Source organism: Bombina bombina, chromosome 2 (assembly GCF_027579735.1).
Source record: "Bombina bombina isolate aBomBom1 chromosome 2, aBomBom1.pri, whole genome shotgun sequence".
NCBI classification, from domain to species: domain Eukaryota; kingdom Metazoa; phylum Chordata; class Amphibia; order Anura; family Bombinatoridae; genus Bombina; species Bombina bombina.
In genome coordinates, this window is record NC_069500.1 from 93,768,045 (window position 1) to 93,781,693 (window position 13,649).

Consider the following 13,649-nt stretch of genomic DNA (forward strand, 5'->3'; position numbering starts at 1 on the left):
GAAGTGAGTCCCTGGTTACCTGATCTACTTGAATTTGGGGAGACAAGTCTGTATAGTCCCCATTCCACTGATTGAGCATGCATAGCTGTAATGGTCTTAGATGAATTCGAGCAAAAGGAACCACATCCATTGCTGCAACCATCAGTCCTATTACTTCCATGCATTGAGCAATGGAGGGTTGAGGAATAGAATGAAGAACTCGACAAGCTTTTAGAAGCTTTGCCTTTCTGACTTCTGTGAGAAAGATCTTCATTTCCACAGAATCTATTATTGTTCCCAGAAAAGGAACCCTTGTGGACGGTGACAGTGAACTTTTTTCTATGTTCACCTTCCACCCGTGAGATCTGAGAAAGGCCAACACAATGTCTGTATGAGCCCTCGCTTTTGAAAGGGACGACGCTTGGATTAGGATGTCGTCTAGATAAGGTGCTACAGCGATGCTCCTCGGCCTTAGGACCGCTAGAAGGGACCCTAGCACCTTTGTGAAAATTCTGGGAGCGGTGGCTAAACCGAATGGAAGAGCCACAAACTGGTAATGTTTGTCCAGAAAGGCGAACCTCAGGAACTGATGATGAGATTTGTGGATTGGGATATGCAGATACGCATCCTTTAGATCCACGGTAGTCAAAAATTGACCCTGCTGGATTGTCGGTAAGATTGTCCGAATGGTTTCCATCTTGAAGGATGGAACTCTGAGGAACTTGTTTAATATCTTTAAATTCAGAATTGGCCTGAAAGTTCCCTCTTTTTTGGGAACCACAAACAGGTTTGAGTAAAAACCTAGACCTTGTTCCCCGGAGGGGATTGGGTTTATCACTCCCATCTTTGATAGGTCTCTTACACAATGTAAGAATGCCTGTTTCTTTATCTGGTCTGAAGATAAGCGAGACAGGTGGAACCTTCCCTTTGGAGGAAGTCCCTTGAATTCTAACAGGTATCCCTTGGAAACTCTCTCTAGTGCCCAGGGATCCAGAACATCTCTTGCCCAAGCCTGAGCGAAGAGAGATAGTCTGCCCCCTACCAGATCCAGTCCCGGATCGGGGGCTACCCCTTCATGCTGTCTTGGTAGCAGCAGCAGGTTTCTTGGTTTGTTTACCCTTGTTCCAGCCTTGCATGGGCTTCCAAGCGGGTTTGGGCTGGGCCGCGTTACCTTCTTGTCTAGCGGCAGTGGAGTTATTAGCCGGTCCGTTCCTGAAATTGCGAATGGAACGAAAATTAGACTTGTTCTTAGCCTTAAAAGGCCTATCCTGTGGGAGGGCATGGCCCTTACCCCCAGTGATGTCTGAAATAATTTCCTTCAATTCCGGCCCAAAAAGGGTCTTACCCTTGAAAGGAATATTCAGTAACTTAGTCTTGGACGACACATCTGCCGACCAGGATTTTAGCCAAAGCGCCCTCCGCGCTACTATAGCAAAACCTGAGTTTTTCGCCGCCAATTTCGTTATTTGAAAGGCGGCATCCAATATAAAGGAATTAGCTAACTTTAATGCGTGAATTCTGTCCATGACTTCTTCATAGGAAGTCTCTTTCTGGAGCGACCTTTCTAGTTCTTCGAACCAAAAGGACGCCGCTGAAGTGACAGTAATAACACACGTAGCTGGTTGAAGGATGAAACCTTGCTGAACAAAAATCTTTTTAAGCAATCCTTCCAATTTTTTATCCATAGGATCTTTGAAAGCGCAGCTGTCCTCTATAGGAATAGTTGTGCGCTTCGCTAGTGTTGAAACAGCTCCCTCAACCTTCGGGACCGTTTGCCATGCGTCCCTTCTAGGGTCTACTATGGGAAACATTTTCTTAAATATAGGAGGTGGGGCAAAGGGTACACCTGGCTTCTCCCACTCCTTTTCCACTATGTTCGCTACCCTCTTAGGTATTGGAAAAGCGTCGTCGTGCACTGGGACCTCTAAAAATTTGTCCAATTTGCACAACTTCTCTGGTACTACCATGGAATCACAGTCATCCAGAGTAGCTAATACCTCCTTAAGCAAAGCGCGGAGATGTTCTAGTTTAAACTTAAATGCCACTAGATCAGGTTCTGCCTGTTGAGAAATTTTTCCTGAATCTGAAATTTCACCCTCAGACAGCCCTTCCCTTACAGCCAATTCCGATTGATGCGAGGGTAAAATAGATAAGGCATCGTCAGCGTCTGATTGTTCATCCTTTTTATCTGTATTTAAAACTGAACAATCACGCTTTCTCTGAAAAGCTGGCAGTTTGGATAAAAGATTTGCTATAGAATTATCCACTACTACTGATAATTGTTGCATAGAAATAAGCACTGGCGCGCTAGGTGTCGCCTGCGCGGGCAAAGCTGGTGTAGACACAGAAGGAGAGGATGTAGAGCTATCCCCACTACCTTCATTAGATAAATCATCTTGGGCAACATTATGAAAAATAACAGAGCTGTCCCTGATTTTGTTTGGACGCTATGGCGCAATTATCACAAACACTCGAAGGGGGAACCACATTTGTCTCTATACACACAGAACATAGGTTATCTGATGGAACAGACATGTTAAACAGATTTAGGCAGGCAAACAATGCAATAAAAACGATTTTAAACAAAAACGTTACTGTCTCTTTAAATAAAATGACACATTTATTTCTGAATGTTCAAAAAACTATGAAGGCAATATCCGATTTTTCTGAAATTTGGACCCCAGTGTCTTAATGCTTAGAAAGTATTGCACAGCAATTATGGAGACTCTAGCTCTTAAAACAAGCAAACCGGAGCTAATTGTTGGATTTAACCGTTTTTATACACTACAATCCCTGCTACAGACTTGTTGCAGCTTTTTACCTTCCTTAGGGTTCACCATTCACAGAAAAAAGCCTTTTGGAGTCACTTTCTGAGCCACAGGACCCTATCTGCATGCACTGCCTTGTAAATCAACTGTGCAGCTGAAGCACCAAAATGAGGCTTCCTCCCTCAGCACACTAGAGTGAAGGGGCCTTCCTGACTAGATTTAGGTGTCTAAAACAAGCCAGATCAATAAAAAACGTTCCCCAGTGTATGTGAGCTTATAAAATATTTCAAATGGTATCATATTGTAATAAAAACCAATCGATTTTGCCCCTAACAGTGTCTACCAGCATAAAAAACAAAAAGGGGAAGCCTGTTATCTTTTTTGCTGAGGTGAAAGAAAAATGGCTTACCTTTTCCCCTGAGGGGAAATATGACTGTCATCTAGCATTAGCCTGTGTTGTTAGAAGGAGACCAGTCATACCTGAAGCAGATGAGTCTGCAAACTGTTACCCCCAACTGAAGTTCTCTTGTTTCAACAGTCCTGCGTGATAACAGTAATGGATTTTAGTTACTGTCTGCTAAAATCATAGCCCTCTTAAACAGAAATCTTCATCACTTTTCTGTTATAGAGTAAATAGTACAAGCCAGCACTATTATAAAATAACAAACTCTTGATAGAAGAATAAAAAACTACAACTAACACCACAAACTCCTCGCCATCCCCGTGGTAGATGCTACTTGTTCAGAGCGGCAAGGAGAATGACTGGGGGGCGGAGCCAGAGGGGGAGCTATATGGACAGCTCTTGCTGTGTGCTCTCCTTGCCTTTCCCTGTGGGGGAGAATATTTCCCACAAGTAATGGATGACGCCGTGGACCGGACACACCAATGTTGGAGAAATGTATATCCCATACGTCACTAGCTCATGGACTCTTGCTAATTACATGAAAGAAAGTTCATTAGTCAAAGTTTACAGAGACTGAAAACCCTTTAGTGCCATGTTTTATTTAAATAAACTTCTCAATAGTATGTCCAATTTAATTAAAATATACTAGAGGCAAGCACTGCATGAAACAGTTGCAAAGAGTCAGAATGCTGCTTAAAGCATCTAAATCTGAAAGGATTCCTCTTAAAACATGGGGAACAGAGACATAACATAGAAGTAACAAAATGTGTGGTCTTTTGTGTCATGTTTAACAGCTGTCAAGAATAAATGTATTGCTTAAGGCAACTGATCAACAGTGAAACCTTTATACAGTTGCAATTAAATCCCCAATTATAGCACTCAGGAAACACCTAGTGTATTGTTTCCCCTAAGAGTCCATCCTTGAATGGGACACTGACCATCATAGCCGCTTGACAAAAGAAAAGTGCCTGACATATTGCGTGCTGGCAACACCTCTCTATTCGTGACAGAGAAAGCGTCCCATGCACACAAGGACTCTGCAAGCGGTGTGCACAACCTCTCAGCTGTATGCTCGTAAAGCACAGCCAAGGAGGCATCCGGTCCAAATAGCGCGCACACAATGGCGCGTAACAAAGCTCCGCCCCTCTGTGGGCGTATCAAGCTCAAACATGGAAAGCCAAGATGGAGCCGCCGAATGGCGCGCACACAACGGCGCGAAAACGAAGCTCCGCCCATCGTGGGCGGATCGAGCCCAATCTCCTGTGCGGGTAGACATTAGTAAAAACTAAATAGAGCTGCCGGGAGAAAGTAAAAACCAAACATCTCATAACTAGCACTATAACTGACCAGTACAAATCTTGTCAATAGTACCCAAACGTGTTAAAGACATTCATAACAAACATCTCCCTGTCGGCTGATAAAGTCTAAACATAAGCCGAAGTGAACAAGGGTATCGGTAAAAAAAAGTAACATAACAATCCTGTATATCTGTCACTAAAAACAGGCTAACACATACCGCAGTTCCCAAATCTATGTTATGACATCCTTAAAAATGATCACCCTGCCTGTCGGTTTCCAATAGAAACGAAAGTAACAGGGATACGCAACATATTATGTATAAACTTACATATCTCACATGAATCCTACACACTATTTAAGTGTTCTAAAGGAAAACCCTCCCTGTTGGCTGTTAAATAAGTTATAAGCCGCTGGGAATCATACAGCAGACATGTTGCCTCTGATATTCAGGACTGCCTTTGAAAAACTCATCCCCATTCCAGGGAGATAATGATATTTAATGTGTCAAAAATCTTCTGAGAACATAGCCAGAAAATAAAGCTTAGCACTTACCTTAGAAGGTTGCCCAGCAGTAAGACATCTCACCCGACTTGTGAAGTTCTCTCCTCCCCTTCACAGTGGCCTGTGGAAACAAAAAGTACTTAGCATATTCCCCCTCAAACTTTTATAAGCAGGGCAGCATAACAACTATGGGAGGCGCAGTGAGAATAATGTCCCACAAGTTCCCATGGCTTTAAAGCCACCAAATGCTTCTCTTTTTACTGAAGAGACTGATCTGGTCTAGGCTACACCCCAAAACAAAGTAGCACACTGTGGCACTACTTTAAAAATAATAAAATCTTGATTGAAGAATCTATAACACCTCACTCTGCCTCTTCCTATCACTAACACAGGCAAAGAGAATGACTGGAGTGGGAGGGAAGGGAGGAGCTATATATACAGCTCTGTTGTGGTGCTCTTTGCCTCCTCCTGCTGACCAGGAGGAGATATCCCACAAGGATGAAATCCGTTGACTCATCGTATCTTAAGAAATGATACTCCCCAGGGACACTGGAACAACCTCTATTCTCAACCATCTCCTACGATGACAAGAACAAAACTAAGAGAAAGGTGGGAGGGTTTTAAAGCTTTTGTATGGGTTGTTGACCTCCTAGTGGTCTGAAATATATCCCATATGTTAGAGGACTGTGTACCACATTTTAGAAGAAAGCCATTGTATGTTCTATCTGAATCACATACATTTTGGGGTTTCATGTCCCTTTTAAGATCTAACTAGTTTTTGTTTTTAAGCAAAATTTTGTCTAAATTAAAGTGTGTGCACGGCATATAAGAGAAAAAAAAAAAAAACAACGCACAAAGGAAATGTAGATTGTCAACTTTTAGTTTTATTTCACTGCAGTGCTGTGGCAACATATAATCTGAACCATAGCATACATCAACAGTATGATGACAACTACATTACATGACTGCCAGTATATTCAGCTTTTAATATAGAAAAAAAAAGGAGGACAAATAAGGTTTCCTTGGCTGGAATACTTAAATAATTGCTGTGTCCTCTATGGTGAAGATTAACAAATGTATGAAGCATCTTAATGGTCTCCTATCTTATTAGCTATTATTTTAAAGGGACCAAAAAGACGGCAAGATATTTCTGTAACAAACAAAAACATTTTTAAGACAAAACATCTTGTTTACTATAATTTAAAAAAAAAAAAAAAATCAGTAGCCAAACTCCACCCATCATTTGCCTGATTTGGAGGAGCCAATGTTGGCTTTAAGCCAACAAGGCTGTGTTACTGTATAAAGCGAAATGTTTTGCAGTTGTCATCTGTTAAAGCAAATGTAGTAGGGCAAGCTTTGAGAAGTCAGCAGGGTACACTCACAGCTAAGTGAATGGGAAAATATTGATTTTACAGAGCTTAATTACATGAAAATGGGACAAAATAATTAAGATTGCAAAATCTTACCTAAACATTTTATTACAATACCAAGGTGTTTCCTGTCCCTTTAACGTTTTCATCTATTAAAAATGATTGTTTAAAGCCAACAAGGAAGTGTGATAAAAAAAAAAACTGATTGTGAAGGCATGCATTGTCAGTGGAGACTGAAATGCACCAAACACAAGGGGCATCAGTGACAAGAACACTGTTCACGTAAAAACAATACATACTTAGTGGTTCAGCACTGCTGCTTTTAGTATTTCATGCTCTATTGATTATTTGGGCAGTATACTTTATGTTTTGGAACTAAGCTCGCCAAGGAAATTAACATTTGTTGCAAATACAAGAAGCAAGAAAATATTAAGCTGTTATGTTACGCCTTCAATGGTTTTACTGTAGGAAACACTCAAAATGTTAAATAGATTAAAATGCAAAATATTTAAGATACAACCTGCGTTAAAAGGAGGGGTTCAATAGTGTATATGAACAGACTGAGCTCCATGAAATGTGCAGTCTGGAAGATTTCTATAAAATTAGAGGACAACGTTTTTTTTTTTTTTTTTTTTTTTTAATGTTTTGTCTAGATGCAAACCTACTCATGATGCATCAAAGCTAAAGCCCAAACAGTCAATGTTGCTGTAATTAACAAAAGTCAGATTAAATCTTAACAAAGTTGATGTCAAATGAACAACTCACTTGGTATTAAAGCACTTAGCTGACAAAATGGGTGCAAAACACTGCAAAGATTAGTTGCCCTTCACAATGGAGAAGGGAGTAACTCACTGCATCTGAAACATTGGTCCTACTAAGACCTAGACAATTAGCATAGGATTGATACTTAAAATACAAGCTTTAAAAGCCAACCTATAAAAACAAAAATATCATGCAGTAATGACAAGTATGTAGCCGATACATTTTTGAAAGGCTATATCAGATATATATATATATATATATATATATATATCACCTTTTGCTATTACAACAGCAACCATACTTAAAGAAAGCTGCCTTTATTACACCTAGCTAACCACTTGAGACAACTGCCACAAGATTTGCAGAAATATTTTCTGTGAACTCAAATGGCAAAAGTGTCTTGTTAGATTTCTTACACAACAAATACATAATCAATTTACAGAAACAAAATAGTAAAATTAGTCATTAGTGTAGGATCCGGTCAAATCTAAGAAAGTAAATTACAATTAAAGAAGGGTCTCCCTTACACAATCCATTAAATAACTCCAAATACAGAGCTAACAAAAGCAAACTTAAAATTAAATAGTATACCAGATACAAAATAAAACTTTATTGAATATAATAGGCGACAAACTGTGGCCTACTATTCATACAGTTAAATTCTATCAACATAAAAAGAGTGGACATTCATTTACATGCAGTTTTCTCACTGGCCCTTGAGTACAGACAGGATAAGGTTTATAAATTCCTTATTCTAGAAGAGCAGGAAGTGTATGTATGGCTAACACACAAGAACATTCTATACAAATATTTGAAACCTTATAAAGCAAGGTGGCTTTCAATAAGGTCTCCAGTTGTTTAATACTCCTATTTGTGGTTACTACTAGGTTACCCCGCTACAGAGGTTAGTGAATTAACCCTTCATGAACAGAAATGGATTTGTCAAAAATCTACAACAGTGCAATTTACAAGCTATCATAATCTTTTTTATCTTTCTTTCCCTCTGCTTCAAAGCTGTCAACACCATCGCTGTCTCGTCTCCTCTTGCGATTACTGTGAATGCTGAACCGCTGGTTCATCTGAGACAAAGGATCCATGCCAAGCACTTTATGAATTTGACGAAATGCAAGCAGCCTCAGTGCAAACTGAACGAGAAAGGAAAATGGTAATCAGGTAAAAAAGGTACAAGCCTATGATAACAATCAAACCAACAATTTAAGAGTAAAACCTGAGCGCTGGAGGTAATGTCTTCACGTTGCTGATCTGTCATTGTAGCAAGTGTGTCATAAGGATCTTTTTCACATGGGTCCAGTAAACCAGGACCACCTGTTTAAAATAATAATAAAAAGCAATCTTCAAATTAATATCCCTGTGATGAACATTGTCAAAAGTGCAAAATGTTTGTCTAGGCCTGACATCTAGGGTAGGGGGGAGAATTTTTTTTTTTTTTAAAACTGTAATAGATTAGGAATTTACTAATGTAACTACAGTCAGTGTTTTGTGGTTTTAGATTGAAAAGTTTCCTAAATTTAAAGCACTAATGAGCAAACTGAATAATGTTATGACTTATTTTTTAGTCAACACTAATTTGGTAATAAAAAAAAAAATTTAAATAAAAAGTTGAGAAAATCCTTGACAGATGTTTTGAAACAGCTAGACAACGAAAACATTAACATAGATCTATAGATAAGTGCTTCTTATGTTTTCTTTGTGAGATAAAACAAATCAAAATCTATACAAGTGCCTTCCTACTCATTTAACACAAATTTAATAAATATGGATTTAAATTGTACAATTCAGTAAAATGCATACATTGCCCACAAGCGTCACAGTTCTATGTAACAGTAACATTGCTACTGAGCAGGCAGGTTCAAACAGCCTGGTTGGATTCAATCCTTTGGCTTTGAATCACTAATATAAATAATAAATATTTTGAAATAAATTTGCTCTCATGATTTTTTCTAGCCTTGATTTAAAGAGCATTCACTTCTCTATAGAACAAAAATAATTGTAAAAGTCTACTTGCCCTTCAAGATGATACCCGATGAAATGCATTCAAAAACTCTCCTCAAAGCGTCACCTGGACTCTGAGGTCCTGAAGAGCTACTTATTGCCTTCTCTACAAGCAATTCCAGGGCCTTTGCATTTTAAAAAACAAACAAAACAAAAACAACAAAAAACATTAAGTTAAATATGAAATATTTTGTATATGTAATAGCAGTGCTTGCTCTTTGAAAACACAACTGATTAAATGGGCTGAACTAACAGATCTCATTATCTAATCACTTTATATGAACCTAAAGGCTTTATCATATCACTGAGAGTCAACATTTGAAATTGAACGTTTTACTACTTCTGTGTCCTACAGCCACCAGGAGTCTAACTTCTTCTGCTTGAATTTGTGTACATCACTTTTTTGTACCCATTACTTCAGTATTTAAAATGTTCAGTATAGGTGGTGATTTAGCAGGCGAAAGCAGCTATTTTAAATGGCAAGTTAAAAGGACCACTCAATGCAGTAAATTACATAATTAAGTGCATAATAAAAACAGAATGATTTAACACCTACTGTGAATTTCAAATAAGCAGATTTTTTCTGACAAATTTATTTTTTCTACCATTTTAGCGCCCCCCCCCCGTGTCATGTGACAGACATCAGCCAATCACATACTAGTATACATATACCCTGTGAGCTTGTGCACATGCTCGGTTGGATCTTGTTTACCAGAAAGTGTGAGTATAAAAAGACTGAGCAAAATTTGAGAATGGTAAAAGTAAATGGAAAGCGTCTTAAAACGGCATGTTCTATTTGATTGAGTGTCCCTTTAAATAAGCTATTTGTAAATAATTTAATACACTCCACAAAGTACAACGGATCATTGTAAACACATCAAAGGAGAGAAAATGTTACAGTACACTTTCCCTATAAACATAGTTGTAGCAAAGCAATAGTGAAATAATAAAATGTTCTAACAAGCCTTTTCTGCACTTTTAGGTCTTTAAAATGACAGAGGATGTATGGACATTTGTTAAAATTTTGGTTAGATCATAGGGGGGAGGAAGACAAATAGAAAGTAGAATTGTGACAAGGCAAAGCTGAGTAATTTAAAATTATCTTGTTAGTAATTTGAAGATAAGCATTCAGTTCTTTGGTGGTCATGAAATGAATAATTGAATGGATTGATGAATGCCTTTAGAAAAATTAGACTTCCTTTCTTGACCTGAATTAGGAACAAGGAAGCCAACTTGTAAGTCAAGATGACCCTGAAACATCATCCAAAAAGTGTTTTGTTACATAATATCCCTAGCAACCTAAGGAAGGAAATCCTTGGAGTGTGAGGTCTTTAAAAGACATTCTATTAAAGATTAAAAGAAATAAAATGGTGTAGAGTGGAAATAAGCAAGTACACTGAAGACGTCTTACAAGAATGCCAAAGAGAGCTTGGGAAAACGAAGAACAATCAAACTCTCTAGTGGAATAGAGTACATTCCTGAAATAGAAACTACTGGGGAAAGACGGCAGAACCACCAACAATTCCTTTATTAACTTATTCCCTGATGTGTATAGCAAGAATACCTGTAGTGGATCCTTAAGAGAGAGAGAGCAGTAGAAGTGGCCTTCTCACCTCTACACTTACCAGGGAAAACGAACATGGCAGAAGATTGTCAAAAATCTTTATTAGTGTGAAGGTAAAAATTTCCTGATTAATATTGCGATCCGACACTACCTTAGGAAGAAATCCCAGCTTAGTACGAAGGACTGCCTTATCCGCATGAAAAGTAAGGAAAGGCAGAATCCTGATACTGACCAGAGAGATCTGCCAGAGGTTGGTGCAAAAATCTGACTCGGAGTACTGACTGACAAACCCTTCTCCAGGTTGTCCTGAAGAAAACAAATCTGGGAACCCTTAGACTACTGCACCAGGAGTTCCACATCCAGGTACTGACCAGGCCTGGCCCTGCTTAACTTCAGAGATCAGACAGAATCAGGTGCATTCAAGGCAGTGTGACTGTAGACTCCAAGAGAAACCCTTTGATTCACATCAATAAAGTTATTTGCCCATACTTTATGGTAAATCTTGCGAGTAACAGGCTTACGAGCCTGAAGCATGGTATCAATGGCCTTCTCAGAGAAGCCACGCCTAGCAAAAACTAGGCGTTCAATCTCCAAGCAGTCAGCTTCACAGAATCCAGTTTTGGGAGTAGGAAGGGACTTTGAAGTAGAAGGTCCTTCCACAGAGGAAAACTCCAATGAGGAAGAGAAGACATCTTCCCTAGATCCTCGAACCAGATACTGTGAGGTCAGACAGGAGCTATAAGAATCACAGGTGCTTTCTCCTGTTAGATATGAGCAAAGAATTGTAGGAGAGCAAACTGAGGAAACAGGTAAGCTAGACCAAAGTTCCAAGGGACCGCCAGAGCATCTATTAGAACAGCTAGAGGATTTCTTAATCTTGAACGGTACTTTGGAAGATTGATGTTCTGACGTGACGCCATCAGATCCAACATCAGAACCCCCCACCTGAGGGTTATCATTGAGAATATGCAACGAAACCTGAGGATTCCTCAAGGATGTCCCTGCTTAGCTTCCAATAGGGCAGATTCAGGGATGATCCTATTGTAGGATATGCGAAAAACTAGCCGAGACTGAGCTATCTGAGGTTTCACTACTAGCTATGTCACAGTAAACTAAACCAGCCCCCAAAAGTTAAAAGAGGTATTAAGAGCCTCTACCTAGTGGCAATGCTACCCGTGAATAACACTAGTACCAATACACTGAAGTCCCTTCATGTATGAGATCCAGTATAATAGGTACCCTTCTAGGTCCACAATATATAAATGGAATAAAGATGGCACCAGAGGTTTCTTGCAACTGGTTGCCAAACTGCCTTATCAGCAGCTCCCGTACTAGAAAATCCCAACTTTGAAGAGATTTTATAACATACTCCATGACTTAAATACCTCCCCTCATCCCCCAGTCATTCTGCCGAGGGAACAAGGAACAGTAGGAGAAATATCAGGGTATAAATGGTGCCAGAAGAACAAACAAAAAATGCTGGTCCGTCCAACGGAGAAAACGTGCGGGGGCCGTGGACTCTCCTCTCACAGATGGAAAGGAAATTATCAGGTAAGCATAATTTATGTTTTCCATCTTAATATGAGGAGAGTCCACGGATTCATTCCTTACTTGTGGGAAACATATACTTAAGCTCTAGAGGACACTGAATGAAAACAGCCTGCAAAACCATTCTCCTGAAAGCTGCTTCAGCTAAAGCAAAGACGTCAAATTTGTAAAACTTTGAATAAGTAAGGACGACGAGGTAGCTGCCCTACAAATCTGCTCCATAGAGGTCTTGTTCTTGAAGGACCAATAAGCCACAACTCTAGTTGAATGAGCCGTAATCCTCTGAGGAGGCTTATGTCCCGCTGTTTTATATGCTAAGCGGATAATGCTCCTCAAACACAAGGATAGGCAAGTGGAAGAAGCCTTCTGCCCTCCAAAGAATAGACAACAAACAATGCCGAAGTCTGTCTAAAATCCTTTGTACCCCTGACTTGGTATATCGCATACTACAACAATACCACAATACCGGTGAACTTGACTATCTTAAGAGACTTTCCCAATGAGAGTGTCACTTACAACTTGCTGTGTACAATAAACATCAATTGCAATCCATACTAAATCAGTTACCACAGCATACGGATTTGCATAGTGTATTTATCTCACTAGTTGAATTGGGGCTTTTTTACACTTGCCCAACACCATCCACTGTGTTGAATCAACTAAGGAAAACAAAAAAACGAACTGACAACAATTTGGCAGAACGTATCTGATTAGAACTTTTACACTTCATTTGTTTGTTTTCTGCCAGACAGGACCGTGCATTATAACCGACAAGTTTCTTAACTATTGCATTCTTTACAGGTGTCATTGCAGGGTTAACATTCTTATGTTAATAATTATTTCAACCATCATACAATTTCATTGTTAACACCTTTCACCTTTAACTATATAAGTTCTATACTAATGAAGGTGTAATTTTGTAATTTTACAATTTCGCAATTTAGTAACCCTGCATCTAAGATTACTTACCTAGGATTTATACCTGCACTTATGATCACTTACCTAGGACTTACACCTACACTTATGAAACTTGATTAACAAAATATATAAGCTGTTAAATATTTTTAAGCAATCACTCTCATCACCTGCATTGTGAACATACTCTCACACATAGTGAGCCAGCTTCTAACCTAGAAACTATATCCCAAGATCCCTTTTCCAGGATCTTTTAGCCTCTCTAGTTTCTAGCCAAATAGATTCTTTTCAGGCCTATCTCTATAATATCATTTAATTACTCCCATACACAAGTATATCAATACATACAGACACAATTTGCTTACCATTATGGCTGAAAGTAATATTCTCACAGGAGTAGTAGACATAGACAGAAGAAAGCTAATAATGAGTACAGTGCTTAAAGGTAACTCCACCAGAACAGATGAACCTTTGGAGGGGGATTTAACTAACATCTTTTCAGATTTAGAAAATAAGAAATACAAAGA

General features: G+C 39.0%; 1 protein-coding gene across 3 annotated transcripts in view; it reads right to left on the bottom strand.

Moving 5' to 3' along the window:
- Positions 1 to 5,814: 5,814 nt before the first annotated feature.
- ZFR (zinc finger RNA binding protein) overlaps positions 5,815 to 13,649 on the bottom strand; it is a 136,765-nt gene continuing 128,930 nt past the window's right edge. For all 3 annotated transcript variants that reach the window (XM_053701176.1, XM_053701175.1, XM_053701178.1), the window contains exons 19-21: positions 9,109 to 9,220; positions 8,311 to 8,408; positions 5,815 to 8,227 (exon numbers count right to left, since the gene is read on the bottom strand). In XM_053701176.1, the coding sequence (XP_053557151.1) occupies positions 8,048 to 8,227; positions 8,311 to 8,408; positions 9,109 to 9,220 (390 nt within the window). In that variant the 3' untranslated portion in view covers positions 5,815 to 8,047. The remainder of the gene's footprint in view (positions 8,228 to 8,310; positions 8,409 to 9,108; positions 9,221 to 13,649) is intronic.